The sequence below is a fragment of the Myotis myotis genome, unplaced genomic scaffold (assembly GCF_014108235.1).
Source record: "Myotis myotis isolate mMyoMyo1 unplaced genomic scaffold, mMyoMyo1.p scaffold_m19_p_15, whole genome shotgun sequence".
NCBI classification, from domain to species: domain Eukaryota; kingdom Metazoa; phylum Chordata; class Mammalia; order Chiroptera; family Vespertilionidae; genus Myotis; species Myotis myotis.
Genome location: NW_023416319.1, coordinates 22,312,630 through 22,337,334, shown reverse-complemented (window position 1 = coordinate 22,337,334; position 24,705 = coordinate 22,312,630). Strand labels below are relative to the sequence as shown.

General features: G+C 40.4%; 1 protein-coding gene across 2 annotated transcripts in view; it reads left to right on the top strand.

The window, feature by feature from the left end:
* Positions 1-24,705, top strand: part of PLCE1 (phospholipase C epsilon 1) — a 288,663-nt gene that overhangs the window by 17,440 nt on the left and 246,518 nt on the right. For both annotated transcript variants that reach the window (XM_036336551.1, XM_036336550.1), the window contains exon 2: positions 17,972-19,518. In XM_036336551.1, coding sequence (XP_036192444.1) covers positions 18,325-19,518 — 1,194 coding nt within the window. In that variant the 5' untranslated portion in view covers positions 17,972-18,324. The remainder of the gene's footprint in view (positions 1-17,971; positions 19,519-24,705) is intronic.

Genomic DNA, 24,705 nt, shown 5'->3' with positions numbered 1-24,705 from the left:
CCTCCTGTGGTCCCTCCCCGGCCAGCCAGCCCTGATTGGCCCTGATTGGGACTGGGCAAGACAGGCCGGACACACCTTGGAGCCCTCCTGCAGCCCCTCCCCAGCCCTCATCATGCACAGGTGGGGTCCTTTGGCCTGGCCTGCATCCTCTCACAATCTGGGACCTCTTGGGGGATGTCGGACTGCTGGTTTTGGCCTGATCCCTGCAAGCCAGGCGGAGGGACCCCACTGGTGCACGAATCTGTGCAGCGGATCTCTAGTATGCATATAAATTCTTTGATTAATATCTTTCCAGCCCTCCCCCTCCCTTCTTCTATCTGAGATTCATCAATCTGTTCCATGTTTCCATGCCTCTGGTTCTACTTTATTCATCAGTTTATTTTGTTCATTAGATTTCTTGTTTATTTTATTTTTAGATTCAATTGTTGATAGATATGTATTATTGCCATTTTATTTTCATATTTTTTATTTTTTTTTCTCTCTTCTTCTCCTCTTCCTCTCCCTCTCCCTCTCCCTCTTCCTCCTCCTCTTCCTCTTTATCTTCTTCTTAAAGAATATCTTTCAACATTTCATGTAATACTGGTTTGGTGGTGATGAACTCCTTTAGCTTTTTCTTGTCTGTGAAACTTTTTATCTGCCCTTCGATTCTAAATGATAGCTTTGCTGGGTAGAGTAATCTTGGTTATAGGTCCTTGGTTTTTATCACTTTGAATATTTCTTGCCGCTCCCTTCTGGCCTGCAAAGTTTCTGTTGAGAAATCAGCTAACAGTCGTATGGGCGCTCCTTTGTAGGTAAACAACTTCTTTTCTCTTGCTGCTTTTAAGATTCTTTGTTTGTCTTTAACCCTTGGCATTTTAATTATGATGTGTCTTGGTGTGGGCCTTTTTGGGTCCCTCTTGTTTGGGACTCCTTGCGCTTCCTGGACTTGTAAGTTTATATCTTTTACCAGGTCGGGGAAATTTTCTGTCATTATTTCTTCAAATAGGTTTTCAATATCTTGCTTTCTCTCTCCTCCTTCTGACACCTCCATAATGCTAATGTTGATACGCTTGAAGTTGTCCCAAAGGCTCCCTACACTATCTTCATATTTTTGGATTCTTTTTTGTTGTTGTTATTCTGATTGGGTGTTTTTGGTTCCTCTTATTCTCACTTGTTGATTTGATTCACGGAATCCTCTACTCTGCTGTTGAATCCCTGTAAATTATTCTTTATTTCAGTTAGTGTACACTTAATTTCTGACTGGCTCTTTTTCATGTCTTTGATGTTCTCACTAAGGTTCTTGAAATTTTCACTAAGATCCTTGAAAGTCTCACAAAGTCACTTGAAGCTCTAATTAAGATCTTTGAGCAACCTTATAACCATTGTTTTGAACTCTGTATCTAGTAGTTTTCTTGCTTTTATTTCATTTATTTCTTTTTCTGGAGTTTTCTTCTGTTCTTTCATTTGTGACATGTTTCTTTGTCTCTGCATTTTGGCTGCTTCCCTGTGTTTGTTTCTATGTATTAGGAAGAGCTTCTATGTCTTCTGAAATTGATAGAGTGGCCTTGTGTAGTAGGTGTCCTGTAGGACCCAGTAGCTCAGCATCCTTAGTCACCTGAGCTGGGCACTCTAGGTGTACCTCTGTGTGGGCTGTGTGCACAGTCTTGTAGTTGAGCCTTGATTGCTGTTGACGTGACTGGGAGGAATTGACCTCCAGGCCAATTGGCTGTGAGAACCAGCTGATACTACAATGAAAGAGCTGCTGTATAGGAGACACACCTATGGAGCAGGACTTGCTTCAGTGGGGCTTTGGTGCTCACTGAATACGCCCCTTGAGTATGTCACTTGTGGATGTATAAAGTTGTAATCTGATATGGTCTGAAGCTGTCTACCAGGTACACTGGCTCTGGGGTCCCCTAGGAGGTACAAAGTTAGCCACTGCCTGGGGCTACCCAGCAGGAGCTACACAGCAATCTGCAGATGGCTGCTACTTGTATTGGGTTTGGAAGTGCCCAGGTGAGGCCAAGCTATGAGGCAAGGCAGGCTGTTGCTAGTGGGCCTCTTATTGATAGGTGTAGGGGCATGCTGATGCCAGCTGATGCTTGTTTGAGATATTTTAGAAAAGTCTGAAGCCTGATCAGGACAGACCATTCATATGGAAAAGCCTCTGCATACAGCTTGGGTAGGGCTGCAAATTGGAAGGGCAGAGTCTCAGGGTGGAGTGAACAGTGTAAGCCAGGCTGATGGAAACCCAGATATGGCTGCCAATCAGCTCTGCCATCGGGGAGGTCCCAGCACGGTAACAATGACCCCTTCGAGCACCCCTGTCTGGGAGAAAGCTACCTCCAAGTTCTTTCTCCAATGCCAGACAATCCAGTTCTTCCCTGTATGTCCCTGGACCCCTCTCCCCCAAGCTGCTGCCACAGCACTGAATCTCAGAGGGAGTGAGTCCGAGTAAGTTTGTGCATCAGCCTTTTAAGAGGAACTGCCTGGGTCTCCAGCAGCCTCCATGTCATTCAGCCACATTCCACGCTGGTTTTTACAGCCTGACGTTACAGGGACTTCTCTTCCCAGCTCTGGAACCCTGGGCTGAGGGTGTGGTATGGGACCTCTTGCTCTTCATAGAAGGCTTCCGCAGTGGAGTTACCCCTCCCGATTAAAAAATTGCCACACGTGGATGTTGGACCAGCCCATTCCGCACCTCTGCCCTTCCAACCAGTGTCAATGTGCTTCCTTCTTTACTTTTCTAGTTGTAGGACTTCCATTCAGCCAGATTTCAGGTGATTCTGAATGATGGCTATTCTGTATTTTAGTTGTAATTTTGACATGGTTATGGGAGGCGAGTGTCAGCATTTACCTATGCTGCTATCTTGTTTCTCCTGTGGTGTATTCTTACAAACTTTTTTTCTGTGTATTTATATGGTTCTACACAGACATACACATGAATATATGTTTCGTGTGTGTGTGTGTGTGTGTGTGTGTTTTATGTTATATATGTAAACTCATAATTTAGTTTTATTTTAAAAAAATGAAAAATATGTTCTGGGACATATCTCTAGATAAATTTATTAGTTATAAGTCATAAAAACAAATAAAAAATCTGTTTTCCTGGATATGAATGTACCAGGTTTTATTGAGTCATTTCCTTGTTGATGGAAATTCCCTTATTTTCAACTTTTGCATCTGCTCTATCCTACCTGCTCTACCGTTATTTATGGCTTGCAATGAGTAGGAGAGTGCCCAGCAGAAACTAGGATATGTTGGTAAATAGTGATCCAGGAGTTTACAAGCTCTCAGGGGCAATGAGAAACACCTAAGGGAGAAGGCAGGAAGGAAATGCAACTTGTCAAAGTTGCCACATGCAATGGTGGCTTAGGGGAAGGAGACCTTTATAATCGTGGGGATCCAGAAATAGATGAGGAGAGGCTGAACTATTTGTGTAGGTTTTGCAGGATGGAAATACGGATGGATGATTGGAGGTGCATTCTATTGTCCCTTAGTGCCCTAGTCCCACCACCGGCTAGAGGTCAACCACTAATATGCTGTTGACCTTATGACAGAGAATTTCTGTGTCAGTCTAAGACACTTGCTATGTTCAATTTTGCCAGGACCCCCTCAGTGCCATTAAGCTGGAGGAGCTGGAAGTAGTGGGGAGAAATGGAAAAAGTGAATGCATGCTAATGAGATGGGAACTTTAACCTAGACCCCCAGGTCCAAGCCGACTGATTTGGGGAGGAATGGGTTAGGTTTGCTAACATGTTTCTTTTTATAGATGTCATAAAAATGAATATACAGTGGGGCCTTGACTTACGAGTGTCCCGACTAACGACTTTTTTGAGATACCAGCTGTCTCTGCCGATTTTTTGCATTGAGTTGATAGAGTAATTTGAGTTAACGAGCTCCTTAACGAGCTCCTTAACAAGCTCGGTCTCGGAACGAATTAAAGTCAAGGCCCCACTGTATGAAGTTTAAATTTCTCACTTGGGAGCACCTGAAAATATATCTCCCTATGAGAAACTGTACATTGTTCCCTTTTCTCTTGAGTACATGAAATTTGAGGCAGGTCCAGAGTAAGGACAGCTGGGAAATGAAAGGAAGAAGAGCCCTCTTCTGTACCTGCTTCTCTCTCTCTCTCTCTCTCTCTCTCTCTCTCTCTCTCCTGTCTCTGTCTGGTTTTCCCTGCCTTTGAAATCATACATTGTCTCATGAGCAAATTTGAGGTATAAGTATTTTATGCAAAACTACCAGGGCCCTAATTTGCCTCCTCTCCATTTCTGTTGCATTTCCTTAGAGCTCAGTGGAGGTTCCACTTTGGGCTAAAGTGCAGGGAGTTACACCGGTTCTTCTTTCTCCTCTTCCTTCTGTTTAGCACTGACTCAGCAGTTGCACTCTCTGCCAGCCAGGCTGTTAAGACGCTACACTATTCCAGGGCGAGACTGCTGAATGCAGGTTTCACAGGCAATCCTGAATCAATGACCTATACAACCCATGTGTGTGACAAGTTTGGCTGGGAAGTTTCTTCCCCTTGGTATTTTCAGATCCCCAAGCCAAGCCCCTCCTAACTTAGGTCTTCCCTGCTGACAGCACAGTGAAGTCTGGGTCATCTTTGTCTTTTCACCTTTTCCTACTCTCAGCCAATCTAGACTGGCCCTCTGGGCTAGTGGACCAATGAGTGGGCTCTTCACCTCATGGCTCCACTGGCATGAGTGTGAAACATAGCTCTGATCTGCTGCCTGCTCCAGAGTGGATGATACCCACTTCTCCTGGGACATCTCTCAACTCCCTTTTCCCCCTCTGCATTCACCCTTCCCATCCCCTGGCACTCCAGATACTCCGGCAATAAATACCCCATACTTTCACTACTCAGCCCTCCCTAAACAATATGCCTGGCATTTCCATTATATGCCCAGCCCTCTTACCTCTGTATTTTAAATTGAGTTTAGTTGTCAATCACTCCAGAAGGCCTCCCCTGATTCCCCCCAGGTCAGATGCACCTCATAAACTTTCAGTTTTCAATGTGTTGTCTCCCCTACTCCTCTCTCTCTCTCTCTGACAGAGCCCGGAGCTGGAATACATAGGCACTAAGTTCATGCTTGTTAACCCCACAGACTTGGGCAGGATCATCATTGTGGCTCTTCTAGGTTTGCCTTCCTGGCAGATCCCTGACTCTCTAAGTAGCACCTTGTTATTTGAGTCCTGTTATCGAGAAAACTCATGGAGGGGCCTCACCTTGTCATAAATAATTTGGTTTCATTGTGTTTGGATGGTCTGCAGAATGGAGCATCATTATTTTAGATCCCAGACAGTCTCAACCTAGAAGAGTGGACAAGTGTGGGGCGAGGTGGGGGGGGGGGGGTTACCACTGTGCTAAGGTCACAAAAAGGCCCCACGAGGCCCTCAGGGCTTCCTGAACTACCTTTCCTTTCATGAACCATAACCACACTTTGTGTGGAGTCTTTTATCAAGCACCCTGGCAAACCCGATCTCATTTGACCTTTTATACAAATCACCTTGGGAGGTGGAAAGAGCCGATTAGACACAGTGAAACAAATGAGGCTTACTCATTTATTTAATCTACAAATATTTATTGAGTTCCTACTATGTCCCCAGCGAGGCCTTGGGAAGATGGCAGTGAACAAAACCAGTGCATTCCCAGCTCTTAGGGGTTCTGGTGCTAGTCAGGGGAGGCCAGCAAGTAACTCGTGTACAAATAAGTAATAAATATCATTTCCGTGGTGGTAAATGCTCAGAAGACAATCAAGCAGGGTAATATTACGGAAAGCAATGGGTAGGAGGGGAGCAGCGCCTGCTTTAGAGCAGGCAAATCCTTTCTGAGGAGATGACATCATTTCCGTGGTGGTAAATGCTCAGAAGACAATCAAGCAGGGTAATATTACGGAAAGCAATGGGTAGGAGGGGAGCAGCGCCTGCTTTAGAGCAGGCAAATCCTTTCTGAGGAAATGACATTTGAGCTGAAATCCGAAAGGTGAGAAGGAAGGGGCCAGGTGACACCCGAGGGATGTGGGTGTCTTGCTGAAAGTTCAGGATGGAGCTGGCTCTGCAACTCTGAAGAAGGATCTCTTTCCAGCATCCCTTGGGCTCTTTCCGCTCTCAGCCATGTCTATGAGTATGTCAGGGATAGGCTATGGGAAGGCAGGGGATGAGGCGTACTTAAGTGTGCTGAGAACTCCCACAAAGCTAGCCCAAAGCTGAAGAGGGTCCACCTGAGGGCCAACTTTGCTTCACCTTGTCTCTCACTCATCCCTTCCTCAAGGGATCCCTTAGGATTAACCCTCACCTCTTTCCAGATCAGCAGGAAAGGGTGTCAGAGATACCTTCCCCAAGGCAGCTAAGAGGTTAACATCCTGCCCTTTGTGTGTGTGTGTGTGTGTGTGTGTGTGTGTGTGGCAAAATATACATAACAGGAGACTTACCATTTTAACCATTTTTAAAATATATTTTTATTATTGATTTCAGAGAGGAAGGGAGAGGGGGAGCGAGAGAAACATCAATGATGAAAGAGAATCATTGATTGGCTGCCTCCATGCCCCACACTAAGGATCAAGCCCACAACCCGGGTATGTGCCCTGACTGGAAATCGAACCGTGACCTCCTGGTTTATAGGTCAATGCTCAACCCCTGAGCCACACCAGCCAGGCACCATTTTAACCATTTTTGAGTATACAGTTCAGTGGCATTAAGTACATTCACCTGGTTGTACAGCCATCACCACCATCCATCTCCCCAACATTTTCATCATCCCCAACTACACTTGGTACCTGTTCAACTACTCCTTGCCACTTTTTAAAAACCCTGTTGAATCTTGGGTAATGGGACAATTAATGCTATTTTAAAAAGCTTCTCCCCCTGATGGGTAGCTTCTCCTTCTGTTTAATGGAGTGTCTCTCTGTATAATCTGAAGACAACTGGTGCCAAAATCACCTAATTGAGGGAGGGGGTTGGAGAGGAGTGCCTATGAAAAATGCAGATCTCCCCTCCCTTTCCCGAATCAGAATCTCCTGGGCTAGCGCTCACGCAAGTGTATTTTTCCCAAGTCCCCCATATGATTATGATGTCAATGTGAGAATCACTAGTTTCAGCCTCATGGGAAGAACACATGAGGACGAATATTAGCCAGGCCGGAAAAGGCTTGCTATTGAGAGGTATCTGCCTGGATGTGATATGCTCCACCTGCGGCTAGGTGAATAATTCTGGGCAAGTTGCTTAATCTCTCTAAACCTGTTTTCTTATCTCTACGTTGGAAATTATGATCACAGTATGTACCTCACCACAGATGCAATGACGATTGAATAAGGTTATACAGATGAAGTGCTCTAGTCGGTGTTGTACATGGAAGGTCTCAGGTCTTGATGCATCATCGAGGTGGTGAAGTGACCCAAGAGACTGCTGTACACGAGATATGTTTTCCTTGTTGTGGGTAAAGTGAATCCAACTTTACCATTTAAAAGTGCTTTTTCTTTAGCCATCATCCCACGGCAGGAAAGCAACCAAGTTTATTAGTCAGGATAGAAATATATATGTGCCTACAGCAGTTGAGCAGGTACAATGTTTTTACTGAAAAATCTTTTCAAAGATGGGTTCACATGGAGAAGTTCCTAAAAGGAATGTTTAGGTGTTTACCAGTAATGTATGTAGTGCTTAGCTGTGGGGAGTAAGAAAGGAAATGAGGCTCTGGCACATGTCCAGGTACTTACCACCTCGCTCCTTGGGAACAAGGGCAGTAAGGCTCACAACCACTGGTCAGAAAATCTTCCTGAATAGAATGTGGCCCTGCAGAAAGGAAGATGGAAGGGTTTCAGGGATGAAGTGGGGGTGAATAGGCAGGTTCAAGGAACAGACCACTAGACCATCCTGGCTGAGGTGGGTGTGAAATTGGTGGGTAGGAGAGTAGTTTTGATTAGATCACCCTTAAACTTGGCTTCATTTGTCCTAGTTTCATATAATAAAATATCACCTAAACCTAGAAAATAGCCTTTTGATAAATTTTATCTAGACCCAGTAGTTTTAAGGACCAACTTAGTGTCTACATAGGATCTGGTACATAGCAGGTGTTCAAAAGATATTTGTTGAACACGTGAATAAATGAATCAAACCCTTTGGCTGACCAGCCCTTTGGAAGAAAGATGGAGTCATCTGGAAGTTGTTATACTCCAAAGGTGGGGCCAGTTTACAAATATATCAAACTGATGAGATTATGCATGATTTTAGGTGCAGGGCATATAATTTTCCATGATCTTCTCCTTTTTAAAATAACATTTAGAACATTGGAAAAAGTATTGTTGACAGTTATATAGGTTTCATTACATCTAAAAGTTATTCCTTTAGACAATATAATATTAAACATAAGAAGCAGGATAAAAATGGAATATATAGTACAATTTCAATTCTGAAGACGATGTATATTCAATGGGGAGAAAACTGGAAAGAAGTTATAACAAAATTAGGACTTACCTAATTATCTTACCTTCTATTTTCTACTTTATACTTCTCAGCCTTTATTCAAATATTCTATGGTAAATGTATATTGCTTTTATAATCAGAAAAAATAACAGGTGCCATTTATTAAACAGAGTAGAATGTGGTGCAGCACTTTTACCAAAGTTTGCTTTGGTTTTTTTATCCCTGGCACTCATCATACAAATCCCAACTGATATATGAAATAATGACATAATTATACATAAAATGACATAAAAATGAACTACACCTACCTACCATACTTACTTACAAAGTACAATACTGCCTGTGTCCTGTGCATGGTTAATTTATTGAGGATCCTCCAACATCCAGATTCTCAGATTGGCCATAATATTGTTCCTTGCTTCCACCTGCATATCCCTCAGCCTCCCTGGACACCCTACACTTTCCACCCCCTGTTAGAGGCTCAGGCATGGCTAGAATAGGTCAGAGCAACAACCCTACTTGCTTTTAGAGACTGCAGGATCAGCAAACAGCTCTGTGCTTTGGGTTACACTGCCCTGAAAAATAGCAAAAATGCCAAGGTATTGGCCTACAGATTAAACAAATTTAAAATACACCCCAGAACTTGTTTGTTTCATTGTATTTTTAATCAGGTAAAAATTATGAATAATATTGCTTCTCCCCTTTGAATGATGATTTCTGAGTGGTAAATCAGAGGCACAGCTAAAATGAACTTGGAGTTTTAATGAGGTGTTCTATTTGCATTTTTAACTCTACTGAAAACAAGATATTAGAATGACATCAGCTGTTTGAGTCAGCTGTTGACTTGGGCTTCCACCCAGAATTTGATGTCATTGGTGGGCATCCGTGAGAACAGGAATAATTTTTTTAACCTTGCTGACCAGAAGACCTCTGAAGACCTTCATTGGTGCTGGTGTTAAATATAATGTAAATATAAAAAAGAAAATGGCTAGACATGGCCATCTTATGCATTAGCTATGTGGGTTTAAAATGCTTTCCATCTGCTAGGGCATTGTGTGGGAACCTCTATGAAATTGGAGCGTTATTTAGTCTGGAAATGTTTTACTTGGTGTGATGATGAAATATAGGCTAGATATCAGGTAGTAGATAGTGCAGAAAGCACAGCCATGAAGAAGAGTTTGCAGGAGCTGAATCATATCTTATTTTGATTAAATCAGGATCATTTTACTGAGAGACTGTAATGTGAGAATGTGTTAGGGTAGCAGAGTGGTTCTAGTATGTTTAGCTCATCCAGAGTGAGTTAGTTTTCATCACATGTATTTTTAATTATTTGGAAAGACAATTACATTAATTGAGGAATGACTTGTAAAATACCAGTTTGAAAAATACATTTAGTGAATAGGTGTCTTGATGTTGTCTAACTCTCAATTAATTAAAAATTGCTCATAACATGAGCTGTAGGTACCCTAGCTAAATGGTGGTAGCTGGCTGCTTGAGGAAGCCTGTTATATTTTTGCTGCATGGGATGGGTAAGGCAAGGCCTTCAAGGCCCTTCCCATGTTTCTCTTCCCCTTCATTGCAAGGCTTCCAAAATGTGCTGCCTTAAGCTGGTATGAGAACTTCCCAACACATGTCCAGAATGGTTCTATTGCTTCTGTTGCAATTATGCTTAATGAGGGCAGAGAAGGTTGCCAGCCAACTTACAACCTTTTATCCCAGGTCCAAGAAATAGCCAAGACTCCCTCTCTCCTCTGTTTTCTCTCTGGCCTGACTATCCAGGGCAGAGTCCTCATTTGTAGACTATGACATTTTCTGGGAAGTCTTTGCTTATGACCTGAGTCTATGCTGATTTCTGCCATCTCTATCTTTATTTTTTACCTATTGCATAATTAGTATACACATGATTAGATGATTGCCTGACTTTTTAACTGCCTGGACTATACAGTTCATTATTTTATGGTACTACGTAGTTCATAGCCTTAGATTTTTCTTTATGGCTCTATAATAACAAATGATTTCCCGAAAGACAAGAATTTTGACTTTCTCTTCTTGTGAAGTCATGTGGTACCCTTGCATATGTGCTAAGCACCCAGTAAACTTGTAAACCTTAAAAAATTATTTAGTAGCATACACTGGGTGAAATAAAGGAAAATTATTACATACTGATATACAAAACAGTATTCTATCCAAAGCAAAGAGTGAGCAAATATTTATTGAGCTTTTATCATTGTTGTACTGGACTGTGATTTACGAGAATTGGACATGGTCCTGTATCAGGAAGTAATTTGTATATAATTACCCTGGAGAGGTTTTTATAATGATAAGAATACAAGGTACTATTTTTTTGAGGGATTATCACATCAAGATTATTGTGAGGATTACATGAGAAACTATTGTTTCCCTTTTTACAGCTGTAGGAACTATGCCTTAGCAAAGTTTTACGAGTTGTCTTAAGGTCAGCGTATTAAGTGTCAGAGGTGGGATCCAAATTGAGACTGATTCCACTACCCAGGTGCTCTGTGGTCAGCTGAAATTTTCAGCATCATATTTGTACAGTTGAGCAGGTTGTTCACTGCTCAGAGGTCACTGGCGAAAGGTGCAAGAGGGATTGAAATGCATCCTATAGTCCACTTAAAGAGCTGATATGGGGTTAAAGTATACAAGGTGGGGCAAAAGTAGGCTTACAGTTGTTCATATGGAAAAAATAACGCAATAATTAATAAATAATAATACAAAAATAAATTCTGTGTCCTGGCCAGTTTGGCTCACTGGATGGAGCGTCGGCCTGGAGACTGAGGGGTCCCAGGTTCGATTCCGGTCAGGGGCATGTACCTTGGTTGCGGGCACATCCCCAGTGGCGGGTGTGCAGGAGGCAGCTGATTGATGCTTCTCTCTCATCGATGTTTCTAACTCTCTATCCCTCTCCCTTCCTCTCTGTAAAAAATCAATAAAATATATTTAAAAATAAATAAATAAATAAATAAATAAATAAATAAATTCTGTGTTTTGCATACTCACAACTGTAAACCTACTTTTGCCCCACTCTGTACAGTTGGATAAGCATACAACTGTGTAGCCATGACCCCAATTAAGATATAGAACATTTCCATCATTCTTACAAAGTGCCTTTGTGCCATTTTATAGTTATTCCATTTCTTCTCCTCCTGCAACTATTGATCTATCTCCATGACTTAATTTTGCATGCTTTAGAACAGCACTATCCTATAGAACTCTGTGGTCATGGAAATGTTCTTTATATCTGTGCCGTCCAACACAGTTTCCATCAGCTAGATGTGAATACTGAGCACTGAAAATGTGACTAGCGCACCGGAGGAACTGAATTTTTAAATCTATTTAATTTAAATAAATTTTTATTTACACTTTAATAGCCACATGTAGTTAGTGGCTGCTGTATTAGCACAGGTCTAGAACATCAGTTAAATAGAATCATTCAGTGGCTGGCTTCTTTCCCATAACCTAATGTTTTTGAGATTCATCCATGTTTGTTACATGATCAGGAGACCATTTCTCTTACTGCTGAGCAGCATTCCATTGTATGAATATAACACAGGTTGTTTATTCATCTGTTGATAGACTTTGAGATTGTTTCTAGTTGGGGGCTTTTTATGAACAAAGTTGATATAAGCATTTGCTTGCAAGTCTATTTGAGGATGTATCTTCCATGAGTGGACTTTTTGGGTTACAGTGGGGCCTTGACTTACGAGTATCCCGACTAACGAGTTTTTCGAGATACGAGCCGTCTCTCGACCGATTTTTTGCTTTGAGTTGCGTGCTAAAATTAAGGTTACGAGCCAGCTTCAGATACCCCACCGCTAGTTGGCGCAACAAACGTCACAGTGAACGCCACAACATCAGCCCAGCATCACGTGTCTCACTCGTTCACTTTTTGATTTGGCATACGAGTAATTTGAGTTACGAGCTCCGTCATGGAACGAATTAAACTCGTAAGTCAAGGCCCCACTGTATATGGTAAGTGTATGTATAACTTTATAAGAAACTGCCAAACCATTTACCAAAGAGGCTGTGCCATTTTACAGTCCTACTATGATATTCCAGTTGCTCCAGATTCTTACCAACTTTGGGATGGCCAGTCATTTTAATTGTAGCCATTCTAATGGGAATGAAGTGCTATCTTATTGTGATTTTAACTGATATTTTCCTGCTGATCAATGATGAACTTTTTTTTTTTCATGATTTTGTAGGTCATTTGTATTTCTTCTTTTGTAAAGTGCTTATTCAAACATTTGCCCATTTAAAAAACAGGGCTATTTTTATTATTGAGTTTTAAGAATTCTTTATATGCTCTAGATATAAAATTCTTTGTTTGATATTTATATTACAAATATTTTCTATCATTCTATGGCTTGGGTTTTGAAGAACAGATATTTTTCATTTTGATGAGGTTCAGTTTTTTCGTTATGGTTTGTGCTTTTGTGTTCATGCTAAGAAATTTCTGCTTACTCCACTGGTTGTCAAGATTTTCTCCTCTTTTTTCTTTTAGAAGTCTTATCATTTTAGCTTTTACATTTAGGACTGTGATTCATTTTAACTCATGTGTGGTGTGAGGAAGGGATTGAGGTCTTTTTTTTAAATGCAGAAATTTTGTAGCTCTGTCACGATTTATTTTGGCTGTTCATATATATTATTTTGTGAAGTGTATGTTCAAATCTTGTCTGTTTAAAAAAATGGGTTGTTGTCTGCTTATTGAATTCTAAGAATTATTTTATATATATTCTGGATATAAGACTTTTTCAGGTACATGCATTATGAATATTTTCTCTCAATCTGTGGCCTATCTTTGTTAATTAATGCAAATTTTTTTGAAGAGCAGAAGATTTACATTTTGATTAAGTCCATTTTACCCTTTCTTAAAAATATATTTTTTTTATTGATTTCAGAGAGGAAGAGAGAGGAAGAGAGAGATAGAAACATCAGTGATGAATGAGAATCATTGATCAGCTGCCTCCTACACGCACCCCACAATGGAGATTGAGCCTGCAACCCAGCCATGTGCCCTTGACCGGAATCGAACCTGGGACCCTTCAGTCCGCAGGCTGACATTCTACCCACTGAGCCAAAACAATTAGGGCCATTTTACTTTTTTAAAATGACTTAGTGCTTTTTGTGACTTACCTAAGAAATTTTTCTGTATCCCAAGTTTATAAACATTTTCCCTGTTTTCTTCTATAAGTTTATGTTTAGATATATAATCCATTTTTGAATTACTTATTATGTTTGATTTGATGTAGGTGTTGATGTTTGTTATTTTTCTATTTGGATCCAGCACCATTTATTGATTGTCCTTTTCCTGTTGAACTACCTGTGCACCTTTGATGAAAAGCCAATGGAATGTATATGTGTGGGTCTATTTCTGGACTCTGTTCTATTCCATTGATCTAAATTTCTATCCTTATGTCAGTAACACACAGTAATGTCAAGATTACTGTAGCTTTATAGTAGTCTTGAAATTAGGCCATGGTTGCAGTTCTTTTGGCTACACTAGTTCCTTTACATTTTCCATGAATTTGCAAGATTGTTTCGGTACTTGAAAATCAATCAATATGGTTTACCATGTTAACCTATTAAAGGAGAAAAACCATATGGTCATTTTGATAAATGCAGAAAAAGCATTGGGCAAAACTCATTTGTGATAAAAAACAAAACAAAAAACTTTAGCAAACTAGAAATACAGGGGAACATCTCAGTTTAATAACGGACATTTATAAGACACCTAGAGCTAACATCATATTAAATAGTGATACATTGAATACTCTCCCTCTAAGACTGAGAATGAGACAAGGATGTGTGCTCTTTATACTTATTTTAGCTTCAATATTGGAGATCCTAGTTAGTGCACTAAGGCAAGAAAAGATAATAAAAGGTACACATTTTGGAAAGAAAGAAGTAAAACTTTCTTTGCAAGCTAATTGGAGACTGTGTTTATAGTGAGGATTCCCTTTGTAAGTTTTACAACTGAGAATTAACCTGTTATAAACAAACTTTTGTGATCCTCCATTTTACTATATTATCAGTGTAATAGTGCAAAAATATTTGAACTAATCAACCTACTAGTCAACTCCTGATATCTAATATATACAGAGTATAAATATTAGGATATCTCTGGGTCACAAGGCTTGCATCCCAGGCTGAAACTTTTCTAATAAAGAGAGTAGAAGTCATGAAGGGTTAAGTCTTTGGGGTCTTGGAAAAGGACCCAGATTAATAAACCAGTGCCTTTGGGGAATGTTTTAAAAGCTTTGTCTCTATGTGAGTTATGGAATTTCCATCACAATAGTCCAGAGAAAGGAAGTCCCAAGGGAGTGGAGCAGCAGAGAGCCAGTGGTGAAGAAAGAGTGAAGACTGACTCATCATGTAGGGTTTGGGTGTGGGTGTGCAAACTTACAACTGTGCACAATATGTGCATGTGGTAGGGAGAAAGGGAGGAAAGGGTTGTGCAGACAAAATGTTTTCTTTAATCTCTTTGCAGAGTGGGATTTCGGGAAGAGAATGCATAAGTAAATAACTGTGGCTGGTTGTTTGTCATACATGAGATACTCAAAGGGACTCTATAAAACTGTAAGTTCAAAGATTCAAATAGAACTGTTAAATTCTGTTACAAGCTTTGACAGTTTACCTAGTATTTTTTTTCCATGATAGTGAAATTTCTGAGAAATTTTCGCTTTCTTTAATTAGATGAAAAGTTCTCCTAGAACTTCAGATTAATTCATAGTTATGCATTGTGTTTTTCTACCTCTTTATATTTCTTTATATTGTTCCTTCTGCCAAAAGTCTCCTTTCTCCTCTATGGATACAAGTAATTGCTACCTTTCTGTAAAGGACCCCTCCACCAGAGCTTTATTAATCTTAGTTCATGGCCATCTTGTCTCCTGAACTCTGTAGAATATATTGGTGCATAACAAATATTTGACAGTTGTCTGATAAAATAGTTTTTGTTGTTGTTAAACCCTGCCTCTTTCCAACACACAATCAGAAAAGACAATATGCTTGTGTTAAATATTTTTCTAATTTAACTATTCTTTATGACACAAAGGATTTCATTTGGTTTAGGAGCATAAAATTGGAAATACATTAGGAGTTAATGAATCTAACTTTCCCTGCAATGCATGAATTTTCTATACAGCCTTTTTGTTATATCACATGTCTGTACTCTTAAATATGTCACTCACATATTCTGAGCCTTATCCATAAAAGGGAGATGATAATAGTACTCACCTTTATTGGGAAAAGTTGGATGCGAATGACAGAAAACCTGAAATAATTGTGGCTTAAACAAGATAGAATTTGCTTTTTTCCTTATACTCCAGGAAACAAGCACCCAGGCTTCTACTTTGTTTTTGTTTTTTTATATGCAAGGTGTCCATTCTCATCTTCACCTCATGGCGTAATATGGCTACTCTAGCTCCAGGCATCATGCCTTCCCTCCAGCCAGCAGAAAAGAAAAGGAGGAGGAGGAAAGGGTATGCCCTGTCTTTTCAAGGACACTTCCCAGAAATTGCAAACCACTTTGGCTTGTATTTCATTAGCCGTAACTTAGTCACCTGGCTACATCTAGCTCTAAGTGAAACTAATAAAAAAGGGACTATCTGGCCCTGGTTGGTTTAGCTCAGTGGATAGAGTGTCGGCCTGCGGACTGAAGGGTCCCGGGTTCGATTCCAGTCAAGGGCACATGCCCGGGTTTCGGGCTCGATCCCCAATAGGGGGCATGCAGGTGGTAGCCGATCCATGATTCTCTTTCATCATTGATGTTTCTATCTCTCTCGCTCTCCCTCTCCCTTCCTCTCTGAAACCAATAAAAATATATATTTAAAAAAAGGGGGAGTATCTGCTTGGCTAAAATTTAGTGGTTCTATTATTGAAGAAAATGATAACAAATTTTGAGGACAATTAGCAGTCTTTGCCACCCGATTGATATTGTTGTTATAAAGATTAAATGAGATAATATGTATACTGTGCTTAGAGCATGCCTGACATATGATACATCCTCAATAAGTATTAGCCATTGTTTTCTGTAATTAATCTTTGTAGGTAGTCATCATTTATTATTTGTTCAACACACATGAATACCTGCTGTGCTTATACTATGCCTTTCTCTATTTAAAGTCCTCTATCAGCAATTAGGAGAAGACTACCATCCAAGATAGCTTGTCCTTTGTTGAACAACTCTAAAAGTTAGGGAATTCTTTATTAAACTAAGCCCAAACACTTCTACCCAATAATTCATTTGTCTTTACCCTGATCCTACCTTTAAAAAAAAATTATATATATATATATATAATATATATATATATATATATATATATATATATATATATATATATATATATATGGCGTCCCAAAATTCATGCAAGATTTGAATTTTGTGTGAGCATTAACAACAACAACAAAAAATTAAAGCCTAATTTTATTTGGTTTATTGAATCAAATTCTAATATCTGTTGCCCTTTGATTTCAATCCCTTCAATTTGATAAGCATTACCAAGTACCAATTATGGCTCAGGAGCAGGGACAGTGAAGACCAATGAAGACCATGGCTTTGCGTATGTGCCAGCAAAGCCGTGGAGGCCATTTACCCAATGTGCTATTCCATACATAACCCTATACTGTATACTTTATGAATCAATAAAAAATTTACAATTTTTAATTATAAACCTGTGTTTTCTATCAAAATTACTTCTTGCGTGAATTTTGGGATACTATATATATATATATATATATATATATATATATATATATATATATATATATATATATATATATATATATTCTATTGTTGATAGTATTACAGATATCTCCTGTTCCTCCCCACCCCATTACCCCCTTCCTCCCAGTCCCTACCCAACCACCCTGAAACAATATGAAACAAGGCTATTTCCTTATTTCAGTTCTGCAAATGTATGAAGATTGCTGTCAAGCCTCCCACTTGGTTCTCTTACTCTAAACAAGCATTTCATTAACTCATTTATCTAGTGTATGGTTTGGCAGGCATTTTCTATAAAGAGCCAGATGGTAAATACTTTTGGCTTTTTGGGCCACATGGCCTCTGTCACAACTTTTCAACTCTACCATTGTAATGCAAAGGCAGTTGTTTAAGAGAAAAGGATAAATTTGGTGTCCATTACTCCATTTTGATTGGAATGAGAAATTCTGAAATATTAAATCAGAAAAATTAATACCTAAAGCATTAAAACTAACCTCTTTTTTATCTTTAAATTTTTTTAAAAAATTACAGTTGACAGGCAATAGTACGTTAGTTTCAGGTATACAGCGTAATGATTTGACATTTATGTAACTTACAAAGTGATCACCCCCAATAAATATAGTACCCATCTGACATTATACATAATTATTGCAGTATTATTAACTATATTCCCTATGCTGTACTTTATATCCCTGTGACTGTAAAACTAACTTCTGATTGCAAAACTCCTTCCCCCAAATTGGTTCATATTTTGCATTAGCTTAGAATTATGAGTTCATTAAAAAATTCATTTAATTCCACAGTGTTTGACATTATCCCTTTCTCTTACAGGAAACATTCAAACTGGAATTTTAAATCATTACAAGTCAGTGATGGATCACAAGTTGCAGAATGCAATCCTGAATAGAATTCTTCGAAAGAATTGCTTTAAATAACAGAGGAAAGAAAATTATCCATCACTCTAAAACCCTGATCTAGAAAAACCTATTGCACATACTAGGAAGTTAAAACTGGGGAAATTTAACTGACTCTTAATGCACCTGAATCAAAGGAACTGTCGCTTTGTTTCTCAAAGGAATTTTATATCTGAGATTATTTTAATAGCCAATCATTTTATTAGAATCTTGACATGATCATCAGGAAGGAGAAACAGAACAATCGGTAAAGCCCGTGTGTTGGTCAAGATGACTTCTGAAGAAATGGCAGCTTCTGATCTCATACCTGTGACTCAGAGAAAAGTGGTGTCTTCTCAGTCAGCAGCAGATGAAAGTAGTGAAAAGGCCTCAGGCGTCAGTGTTCCAAAGACACATACTCCTGGGCAGAGTAGGCCGACTTCTCATACCATCTCAAAACTGAACAAACCCAAAGAGGAAACTTCTGGAAGCAACTTGCCTAGGATTTTCTCAACAACAAGGGGGAAAATCATGAGTGATGAGAACAGTAATGAAACGTGCTGGGAGAAAAACATGCCCGATTCTGTGAAGAACCTTAACGTGAACGGCAACAACATATTGGAAAACCGTCAGTGTGGTCTTCCTCAGAGCCAGTTTTACAAAACATGCGATTCTGTTGTAGAAGAAGGCCTGCATTTGGAAACTGGAATCTCTTCTTCCCTGGAAAGAAAGGTGTTCCCTGGGATTCAACTGGAACTAGACGGACCTCCCATGGGCATTCGTCCCTTAGAAAATCAATCAGCAACCAGCAGGGCACACCCTGACAGCGATTTGGCGGTATTTCACTTTCATTATGAACTTGACAGAAGAATGTCAGACAGTGTCTGTACCCTATCAGACAACTTGATTTTGGATGATTGTGGAAACTGTGTATCACTGCCTGATGTTGGTAGGGAGCAAAAGAAAAATTATATGGCATATACTTGCAAACTGATGGAATTGGCAAAAAGCTGTGATAATGAGAACAAGCAGCTACAGGGTGATCATTGTGACGCCTTGAACGATGAATACATGTGCTGCGAAGCTTCCTGCCGAAAGGCCAGCGTGGTATGTTCTAGTGACAGCTTCTGCAGGGAGGGTTTTACTGATAGTCCATCTGCCGAGACTTTTCTGAGCCATTTTGAGGACTTCCCTGATAATTGTGAAGACGTAGAAGATTATTTTAAAAGTAAAAAGGAGCGATCCACTTTGTTAGTGAGGAGATTTTGTAAAAATGACAGAGAAGTTAAGAAATCTGTGTATACTGGGACAAGGGCAATTGTGAGGACTCTGCCTTCTGGTCACATTGGACTGGCAGCTTGGAGTTACATTGATATGAAGAGAAGTGGAAGCTTGTTGCCTTGTGGGAGAGTAACGGGCCAGCTATCAACAGTGCTGGTTAGGCAAGATGGGAGCCCCTGTCTGTCAGAAGCCCAGTGGTATCCGGTAAGAGTGAAAGTTTCTTTCGATCATTTTTTTAAGCTTGATATTTCAAAATCCAAATTTTCATTGTCTTAATTCATGTAAAATTTTAAATTCTGTCCAATTATGATTTACAGGGGAAGTATTTGTAGTTATTGGAAACAAGTAGATATAACAGTTACTCCAATGGATAGCTGTCAAGGCTGAGTTAACTCTGCAACAATATAGGTAACAAAATATGCATATGTATGCCATCAGGAGTGGAGACATTATAGAGATTCCCTGGTTACTGTGTGTGGAATTATAAGAAAGAAACTCCTGGTAGTGGAAAAACTCTGAATTTTGTTGTGTCCTTCGGAGATATATGCCTGTGTCTTCTTTTATTGTGCTTTTAGTTTGCAAGGCCGAAAGGAACTTAAAGTCCGGTTTCCTCCATTTTCCAACCAGCATTCCCAGTTGCTTCCCTCTTCACCTTTTTTGTGCCATGGGCCCCCTTTGGCCATTTGGTGAAGCCCATGGACTCAGAATGCTTTTAAATGCATCGAATGAAATACAAAATGTTATAAAGGACACAGATTATGTGGATATAAATTTATGAAGACATTTTTTGAAATTATGACATAGCAGGGTAGGCACTTCTTTATTAGCACACTAAACGATCGTACCCAGTGACATGCTAACTACCTTAACTTCAAAGTAGTGATGAATCTAGGTCAGGAATGGTTTGCCTGTGACTTTCCCAGTTTTATCATCCCAAGCATCTCAAGCCTGGGCATACAAGGGCAGTTGGTCACACTAAATATAAATACTATTGTAGGGTGTCTACTATGACTGTAATATATGGAAATATTTGTGATTTCTATTGGTGACAAGATCATAGCTGCTGCTGCTACTACTGAGGTTTGTTGCCTATATTCATAATTGAAGGAAATGTTAAATTTCTAACTCTCACATTCTGGTGTTTCACAATTTCTTAAAATTTGGCCCTATAAATAACTACCCAGTCTAGGAAAACACCCTTTTTATTGAAATATAACTGGCATATTTTTACTTTCATCAACATCAATATGGTAGCTAATATTTGTGCATTTTACATGTGTCAGGCATTGGGTCAAATAATTTATTCTTTTAAAAAATACATAGTTTTATTGATTTCAGAGAGGAAGGAAGAGGGAGAGAGAGATAGAAACATCAGTGGTGAGAGATAATTGTTGATTGGCTGCCTCCTGCACTCCCCCTACTGGGGATTGAGCCCAAAGCCTGGGCATGTGCCCTGACTGGGAACTAACTGTGACCTCCTGGTTCATAGGTCAGCATTCAACCGCTGAGCCATACCAGCCAGACCAAATAATTTATTCTTGATTTCATGCAATCATCTTAATTCCCCTCTGGTATTGGTATGCTTATTAACACTGTAGTATTGCTAAGAAAACTGAGTCTTAGAGAAGTCATGTACGCTGTCCAAGGTCGCTTAGCTAATAAGTGGTGTAACCAGGATTGTGATCCAGGCAGTCCACACTCTTAATTCCTCAACATCTAGAAAGAAATAAAATTTAGAGTAAGCTTTTAAAGGAACAGACAAATTCTGTTCATTTCAGCACCTGTTGACTTAGTAGCCACATTCACTGATGCTTAGGTTTTTCGGACTTGACTGTGTTTGATATGGTGCTTCTAACCCTGTTACATGTTTGAATCACAGTGTCCATTTCCCCCCAATCCTCCACCCCCCAGACCCTCTGAATCAGAATCACTAGGGTAGGGCGCAGCATGAATATTTTTTTCAAAATTCCTTTAGGTAATTCTGTGATTCTGTGGAGTTGAGAGCCACTGACCAGGAGCTTAAATTCTTTGGTCTTCATCTGGACATTTGGGGACTGTTTCCCCTGCCCTAAAGACCATGACACTGCCAGGGCTCTCAGGAGTGTCAGGCCTGACCAGGGAGCCTGAAGGCCCTTCTCGCTGTGCATTCGACCTACCCTTCACCCCACCAAGTGTCAGCAGGTTTGTTTTTACTTCTTCACCTGATACCTCATGAAACCTGAGTCATAGTCAAGGTGGTGTCAGTTACCCACATGCTCCCCAGCTCTTCTGACCGAATTCTGAATTTTGTCGATGCAGGGAGAAAGAGGTTCATCACAGCAATGTGTCAGCCCACTTAAAAAGGCAGCAATTCACATTTACCTGAAGTTGAACGTTAAGAACACAATAGAAATTTAAATATAGCAAAGTGAGTGGAAGTAGATTGTTTGAGAACCGTTATCATAGTCCCCCCCCGCCCCCCCCAAACACACACACTTATGCAGACACAAGGACTGTGAATGTGCTATAAGCTGCAGGATAACTTTTGGTATGCCTGTACTTATCCTCCAGTTCCTGCAGCCCTACTACTTCTGAGAGTGTTCACAGGTCCTTAGCTAAAATCTGCCTCTTTCAGCCTGTCAGAGGCCCTGGATTGGTCATTTCTAGTGAAAAGAACCGAAGAGATGAGTCAAATCACCTCCTCCCTCCTTCTAGTCTCTGGAGGCTGGGAGAGGTCACCACATCTCAGTCAGAGTCAACTCCAGGAACTTCTGTCTCCTCTCTGACTGGGTTTCTGGGAGGTGGTGGGCATTTTTATTAATCCTTAGCATGAAGCTGGAGGATGGGCTGACTGTCCTCCTGTCCTTTCTCAAGGGAGAGTTCTGAAAGGCAGAGACCTTTTTGAACATCCATTCTATGGCAGGAATGGATCAGTATTTTCTAAAGTATGGTATTCTCCTTGTATGTTATGTTTTGTCTTGTTTTCAGTCTGGTGGAAATCCTTCTCAAAAGTTGCACAGATGAATTTTAGCCACTTTCCCTCAGCTCCTGTAAAGTGCTTCCTTCAGCTAAAAAAAAAAAAAAAAAAAAAAAAAAAAATGCAGATTCTAATGTTATGCTTGTAGTTCCAATGTTCTGATTATTTCACACTAGAGGCCCGGGAGGAGGGTGGGGGGTGGTCCTTCAGCCCTGCCTGCATCCTCTTCATTCTGAGATCCCTTGGGATCGGGTCTAAACCAGCAGTCGGACATCCCTCTCGCAATTGGGACCACTGGCTCCTAACCGCTCACCTGCCTGCCTGCTTGGTCACCCCTAACTGCTCTCCCTTGCCACCCTGGTCGCCCCTAACTGCCCTCCCCTGCTGGCCTGGTCACCCCTAACTGCTCTCCCCTGCCGGCCTGATTGCCACTAACCACCTCTGCCTTGGCCCCTGCCACCATAGCTTTGTCCGGAAGGATGTCCAGAAGATGTCCAGTCTAATTAGCATATTACCCTTTTATTAGTATAGATGTGTCCCCCAATCAGACTGTAAATGTATCAAGGGCAAAAAATGGCCCTACCTTTTTTCTACTCTCCATAATGCCAAGTATATAGAAAACAGAACGATATCAGACTAAGAAACACGGTCTTTGGAGTCAGTTGGCAAGGCCTCATGCAAAGTGGGTGCCACTGCTCTCACTCCAGTCACTTATTACATACTTTGTCATGCACATGTCCCCAGCCTGTGCTCTTGGTAGCTTCTGACATGGGCAAGTTTACAGTGGTATGAATTTGAATGTATGTCCCTTAATCTATGATGTGGTCGTTTGAACAATCCTCCCCACACATTTAAAGCATGTGTTATTTATCCAATTAGTTCCTTTGCCTCACTTAACTTTTTTTTCCTTGTGTGCCTTTGTCAAAATGACCCAATTACTTTATATTTGCACAGCTGTTCAGAGGAGCATGGATTTGAATGGGAGACATTAATGAGGATTAATGCTGGCTGCCTGACTAACCATATTGGTATCCTCCTCCCTGCTTGTAAAAAATTAAAACCCTACCCCTTATCCAGTTACAGCCACACTCCCTTTCTCCTGCTTTCAATTTATTGGCTCACAAAGATGATATATTTTGGCAAGTGGCTAAAGTGTCCAAGTTAGAGATTGGTTAAAGGGTGTTTTCCCTTTTTTAAAAAAATTCTCTCTCTCCCTGAATTTTGGGGAGTTTAGGTACCTAGAATTATTCTGAATCCGAAGTACAAGAAGTTCTGCCTCTGCTGGAACCAGTCATGTAACCTGAGTTCCGTGTGCACTGAATGATGGAGCGTGGAGGAAACGAGGGTAGCCAGGGCCGAAAGTCCACCAGCTCCTGTAATTACCGCTTTATTTATGTCCCTGCTGGGATCCACAAGAGGATTTAATGTACAATAGGTACAACAAAATAGAAAAAAAAGTGAAGTTTTAAGAAATCAAAATAGAAAAATTATAAATTATAAAGGAAAGATAAAACCAGCTTCTATGTTGCTAGTTCCTTTTCTGCTTTCTTCCTTCTAAAATGTGTCTTCACATTTTTTCTACTCTCCAATACAGAAAATTAAACTTAAGAAGCTATGGAAAATTTTTTGAGTGTTTAATATAAATACTTTTGTTGGTATTGTTGGTATATATGTCCTTGATTCTATATTTTCTGTTACATGTAAAGGGGCCAACCAATAACAAATTCATTTCCTGTTGTAACTTTTATGGGTGATCAAATATCTCTTGAGCCCTGCCGTTCAGTGTTGTTAATAGATGGCTGGTGAAACAGCAACATGTCTTGTTTTCTCGTCTGGGAATTTGGTCTCCCTGCATCTTGGGTACAGTTTGGACCTTGAACTAATTAAATTTCACAGGGAGCACAGGCTAAGCTGACAGCCTGTGCTTGGTGACATGCAGGGCCTCCTCTTCCATGACTCAGGGTTATGTCAGATTCATGGCGTGGCTATAGGAGGAGGCTGGCCCCTTCCTGCTGAGCACAGTGAAAGGGAATCCAGCTCCCGGCCAGTCCCTGTGCAGTTTAGTCACGTCTAGTGCATCAGTGGAAAATGTGACGGGCCGTCAGAGGCCAGCTCTGTGATAGTTGGTCAACTTTCACTTATTAGCTGCATTGGGACAGTTTAGGGTAAACTTACTTCCACACTGTAGTTACTTTACACCAGCTCTTTGGCCAAAAAATGGAATGAAAAACACTGACCCTGGCTGGACTCTAGTTGAAGAGAATATATCCATGGCCACTGTTATTCTCATGTTAGCCTTGGGACAGTACCAGCATGAGGACTTTTTATTCCTTTCCCCAGATATCCTGCATAATGGGAATTGGCAGCTGAAGAAGCTCCATCCCTGGAAGTGGGCCATGGTTAGAATGTGGCCTGAAAAGAATCAGAACCCGTGG